Consider the following 6020-nt stretch of genomic DNA (forward strand, 5'->3'; position numbering starts at 1 on the left):
AGCGGCCCGACGGGGCGCGGGCCCGTCTGCTCCCTCAGCAGGGCCGGGCGCGCCGCGGCCGGGCAGGGGCGCCGGGAGCCGGCCCGTGTCTGCGCCTGGTTTGTGAATAAGCAAGTTTCCCGCAAGTGCTGTGAAGGTTCGCGGTAGCTGTCCGGCGGTGCTTGCCCCACAGCACCGGGGGCTGAGGAGGCATGCGGACCCTGCGCCCCGCCGAGGGCCGACGGCCCCTGAGGGCCCGGCTGCCCGGCGGCCGCTCGGGGGTTCCCGCAGTCTTCGGGGCTGGCCCTGTACGAACTGGCTGCCGTGGCCCCAGAAATCAATGTGAAAAAGATCTTTTTTTAAAAAATCCTTATCAAGGATTATGGGAGGGCCAACAAGTCAGAGGGTAGAAACCTGTGAAGGGTGTTCCAGTGCTATGAACTCGGACGAAATGCGCTTAAGGTGGGGGCTTTTTTCAGACACCAAGTCCAGCACCCCATAAGGACATGACTAGGCATGCAGGAGTCAAAGTACTCTAGGTGAGCAGTGAGTAGTTGTTTATCTCGGGCCCGTGGCTGTGCCTTAAGGCGAGTCCTCCTGAAGTTATTTACAGGTACAGGCCCTGCTTAATTAATTACCTCTTCTCCGTGGTAATTTGCCTTATACCAAGAAACAGTGAGGAGCAGGGTTGCTAAAGAGGTGTCCAGGTCACAAACTGCTGTCTCTGTGATGCTGGCCAGGTCCTGCCTCCCAGGCAGGCAGCTTCCAGGGAGGACTCGCAGCTGCAGGGGCCGTGGCTGTCACTCTGGTCCCGCTGCTCCACGAGGTGGCAGAGAAGAAAGGAATGCGCTTTGCAGCCTCCCACAAAATAAGGAACTCAAGACGCCTAGCAGTGGCGTAGGCCCAGGCTGACTACAAACCACATTGGTAAATTTGGGCCCTCACTATCTTTGACAAGTTATGTAGAAGAAAATACAGTTTTCCATATTCGGCATGCAAAATCCTCCTTTCTTCTATGAACAGGAGCATTTCACAGGCAGTACAAGAGTAGCCCAATACTGAACACACTTGGTTCCTGCCCCGCCTCTTCCTCAGCACCACCTACTTGTATGACAGCAGAGGTGCTTTTGGCATGCAAGTCCAGGGGAAGCTACTAATGCCATCGCTGTGGAAGTACCTACTACATGTTGAATAAGCATGTAATTTGTGTTCTGGCATCCTCCACCTCATAGCAAGGAGTGAAAGTTTACAGAAACATCACAAGCGAGTGTTGCATCCGACTGCTCTGCACAGATTGTTCTTATTTGTGAAATATATGCTATGTAGGTCTGTTAGAAGCAGCTTGTAACAAAATAAAGAAAACCAGTAACTTACAGAAAAGCTCTACCCTGAGCAGTAGGTAGCTCTGTGATGGGAGAATGATTTATTTTTTGTTGGACTTGCTCACAAGAAGTATTCAGAGTGTATTCCACTTCAGTGTTGGAAACATGGGTTTGCTAATAAGGGAAGTGTGTTCCCTAGATCAGATGAAGGGCTTGTAATGCCTGGTATTATTAGAGCAGCCAGGAGTGACAGCTCACCACCAAACGCTTCACACAGCTGCCTTGGTGCGGCTTTGTGAGCTTTGACAGAATAGGATGTCTACAGAGTGAGGGGGGGACAGCTGGATGCGCTGCAGGGCCCAGGCTCACTTAAGAGAATCTATAACAATGACCCTCCAATTATTTACCTCAGACCCCGATTAGGTAAGAGGGTGCTGGTTACCACGCATTGAGAGCAGCAGGGAGGATACCACGGGAAGACCCGGTGCTGCCTGCCAGGCGGCCACGACTCCGGGGAGGAACCAAAAGCCCACATCCTTGTTGGTTTAGTGGGGCATGCTGTTCTTTCAGATGTCCTTTTTCCTCTTTAACTCACCCTTTCTTTATGAAGCAAGGCTGTTCTGCTACACACTTTTGCATTCCAGTTTCTTGTCTTTTTCACGGGTAAAATTATTATTCTTGTTCTGTCTGTGCCTAGGAACAACTCTCACTTCTCATTAAATAGGTCTTATGAGGGAAAGGGTATATGTTAATAAAGAAGTAAGTCTTAATGCACAGTATTAACGTTTACTAAACTAGTCATATATACAATCATAAATAAAATCATCACCTTGTACTTGGCTCTCAGATACAACTTTTTGTGTTCAAAGTGCCTTGCAGCTATTGTCTGAAGCTATGGTTCTTCCGTAATATATGAGTGTGTTCCAATTCTTCAGGTCAAGGCAGAAAAGTTAAATGACTTCTCTACAGCCACACCTAAAAGTTACCAGCAAAAGTCAGGACTAATTTTCTGGACTTCTTGTGTACACATCTCAATAGACAGCTTCTTCACAGCAATACCAGCTTTATTAATAAAATAATGGTCTGTGTTTAAGTCTTATTTTTATTATGTTTCTTTTGTTCTATATACAAAGTAATTAAGTTAGTAACATGTATTAAAATCTAGGCATACTTAAAATATTCCAGCACCACATTTTAAACATAAAAAAGGATTTGCATGTATAGTTTCCAGCATCCTAGGCCCGATATTGCTTTAATACATAACCAAGGCAGCTCTCCAGAGATACACATGAAGAACACTTCCATGATTACAGTGGTCTTCCAGACGGTCATGGATCTTGAGAAGTCTAAAAATAGGCTCAATGTCCGAATGCAAAGATGGAACACAATTACATTTTTTTTCTGTGAGTGCATTTCTACAAGCTCATTATCATTCAGGTAGAAAACCTTCATTTCGCAAATAGAAAACTACAATTTGAAAAAAATTACACAAAAGGAAATCACAAAAGTATTGCCTTTTAAAAGGCTACACGTGGTCATTTTTAAATGAAAACACCATACATAAAGTATCTAGGAAAAGACCAGCAGTGTTCTTTATCAGGAGCACACCTAAAATGCAAACACACCCAGTGAGCTGTCCCCTGCCACCACCAAGGCTGCTTTTCCCATGCTTGTATTCCTCTCATGTTAACGCTTTCTCCACTAAAAGCTATAAAGAAGTCTGTTTTCTGTAGATTTCTTAAGTTAATGCGGGTTCTGACCAGAATAGGAACACAACTCAGCGCAGTAAGGCCACAAAACCAATGCCATAGTCCCAGGCCTTCCGGCAGAATTAATCCAGCCCAGTCTGAACACAGAAAGAGTAAATCTTCAGTACTGATGTATTTGTGAAGAACATCAGTCTGTACGTGCAAGTTAACGTGAGGCTGCCGATACCCAAACGCGTGCAGGAATACTGCAAGCAGCTTGGTGACAGTTCCCATAGGATGGGGCGGGGAGGCAGCACACATTCAGCAGGTTATTCTCCTGTAGCCCTTGCTAACTTCGCTTATCTTCCTTCCCCTTCCAGACAGCGCACAAAACTCGGAGCAAGCACTCCACACTTAGACCTGCAAAGCCTCTAGCCACTTTGGACAACACTGCCAATCAAACAAAAAACCACATTAATTTTTCATCGGGCAAGCAGACCCACTGTCAGTTTCATGTGTGACCGAAATCACAGGTTGAACTCTGGCCACCAAAAGCAAAAAGGTAACTTTTTGGCCCACCTTGCTCCCCATTTTGCTCATTCTCAAACACCGAATCTAACCCCGTTCCCAAAATTTCATTTCTCACGCCCAGCCAATGAGGGTCATAGTCATTTACTGTCTCCAGCAGCTGCTGCCCATACGATGGGGCTGGAGCAGCAAGTGTCCCTTGATACCCCCCTTCATGTTTTGGAGGTACCGAAGGAGGACTAGCATGACCAGCCGCAACCAGAGGTGGACTGTGCCTCATCTGCTCGAGCTCAAGCTTAGATTCCCCTTCACCATAATTGAAAGTGGAGCCCTTCCCAAAGGGAGAAGTGTTTGCCTTGATATACAAATAGTTCCCATCGCCCAGGCCCTGGTTAGCATTCAAGTAGTTTAAGGCAGGCCTCCTATACATGTTCTCTTTGGCTGCCAGGTACTGGTGATCTTCTATACAAGACTGGAAAACATCTGCATCTGAGTGGCAGCTTTCAGGGAAAGATTTCTTCAGGTATGGATATTCCTGCCCATGCTGCAGAGGGAGCAAGAGCTGGGGGGGACTCCCCACACCTCCCGCACCGAGTGGGACCCCTTTTCCCATGCAGTCCAAACCGAAGAGAGCTGGGGTCTGACTCGGGGCTCCAAAAGTGTTATCCAAGCTCCTGAAATGAGTATCGAGCCTTGAGTACGGCTGCCCCGAGTAGGGCGACGGCTGACCAGAGAGACTCTGGTGTCCTCCTGCTAGGCCGGGCTGCGGATGGAGGCGGCTCCGGTCTGGCCCAAGACCCTGCGTCGTCCGGGACCTCTCCTGGCAGCCGCCGCCGCAGCGGGCCGGCTTTTGCTTGCCACAAGCCGGCTTGGGGTAGGTGGCGGCTTCGCTCTTCTTGTGGTTCAGCTGCCGGGCTCTCCTGTTCTGAAACCACACCTGCGAGGCCAGCAGAGACTGAGCGCTCGGCCCGGCCCGGCCCGGCCGGGGGAAGCCGCCCCGCCGCCCCGCCCGCCCCTCTCACCTGGATCCTGGACTCGGGGATGTCGGTGAGGCCGGAGAGCTGTTCCCGCAGGGCGATGCCGGGGTAGGGCTCCTTCTCGAAGGCGCGGACCAGCAGCTCCAGCTGGGCCTTGCTGAAGGTGGTGCGCTTCCGCCGGCCGCCCTCCCGCCCCGCGCCGGGGGCGGCGGGGCGCGCCCGGGCCTCGCCTGCGGGGAGAGGGGAGCCGCGGTCAGGGGCGCCGAGCCCAGCCCGGCCGCGCTCCTCCGGCCCCGCCGCCGCCAACGCTACCGCCAACCCGCCCTGCCCTCCCCGGCCCCGGCCGCACCCCGGGGAGGCTTACCGGCGGGGCCGGGGCTGGCTGGCAGGCTGGCGAGCTCCATGCGGGCCGAGGTCTGCGGGCGGTGGGGCGGCACGGGCCGCTCCCCGCCTTATGAGCCCTCCGCCCCGGCCGTTAGCGACCCCCACCCGCCCGGGCCGGCCCCGCCAATGGGGCCGGGGCCGCCGGGCCTCCGAGGGTGACTCAGAGCTGTCTCCCACACCTCCATTGTCATCCCATCACTAAAATACACATAATGAGGTCTCGCCCCACCGAAGGAGCCAAAGCGTCTCCCAGCGAAGCCCCCGCTGCCGCCACAAACCCATCCACCTTTCTTTAATTCAAATGAAGAGAGGGCAATTTAATGAAGTTATCTTTCACCTTCGGTTTGGCCCTCTGAGAAGGCTCCCCTTCTCTCCGCACGGCAGGGCTGGGGCTCTGGTGGAAGCCCGGGGCTCCCCCGGATGCAGGGAGGCCTCCACACCACCCTTCTGAAGGGAAACCATCCCAGCTCTTACTGCACCCGCCTGACGAGCCCTTGTCTTCCCCTTTCAGGTACCCTGCTCTATTCCCATCCATGAGACATTTCTCGTCGACGTAACTGCAGTAAATGAAACACTGGTGCCTTTACTAGACATTGCATCAAAACCCACCATTCACAGTAAAGGACAAAGCCTCCCCAGCACACCCTGCGGTCCCCGGGGGAGCAGGAGCAGTCTCCCTCCCCAGCGTGTGCTGAAGGGCTTAACACAACCTTTTCCTTTCCTAGGGCTGCTTTTTTTTCCTCCAGACAGCTCTACTCATCCAAGTCATGTACAGAACAAGCAAGGTCTCTGCTTTCAGCCCAAGGTGAAATCATGACCAACCTATTAATCCAAAAGAGAGGCCAGAAATATTATTTAAGAGAGCCAAGAGTGACATAAGGACTTAGAGGCAGCAACAGTTGCAATGCCGAAAAGGATTAGATGTTAGAACAGGATTAGAACAGCAGCAAATCAATTAGTTAATGTAATAATTTGTCAAATGAGGCCATTACTGGCTATCATTGAAGGTGTTCAAGAACAACGGCATCATTACTTCATGTGGTTTTTGTCTCAACACGTCCCCATTCATTTTTCAGCCTTGGGACCCGCTCCAGCTTGTTCTGAAGCTAAAGGGTACAGGGACAAAGTCTGCAAGCTGTTAC

The 6020-nt window shown here is 51.7% G+C and overlaps 1 protein-coding gene across 1 annotated transcript; it reads right to left on the reverse strand.

Moving 5' to 3' along the window:
• Positions 1-3397: 3397 nt before the first annotated feature.
• Positions 3398-4898, reverse strand: LOC142084584 (uncharacterized). Its single transcript, XM_075155433.1, is given in 4 exon segments — positions 3398-4454; positions 4540-4761; positions 4763-4822; positions 4824-4898. Coding segments are annotated over 4 exon segments (1311 nt in total). The 3' UTR covers positions 3398-3500.
• Positions 4899-6020: the final 1122 nt, after the last annotated feature.

The sequence above is a fragment of the Calonectris borealis genome, chromosome 7 (genome assembly GCF_964195595.1).
Source record: "Calonectris borealis chromosome 7, bCalBor7.hap1.2, whole genome shotgun sequence".
Classification (NCBI taxonomy): domain Eukaryota; kingdom Metazoa; phylum Chordata; class Aves; order Procellariiformes; family Procellariidae; genus Calonectris; species Calonectris borealis.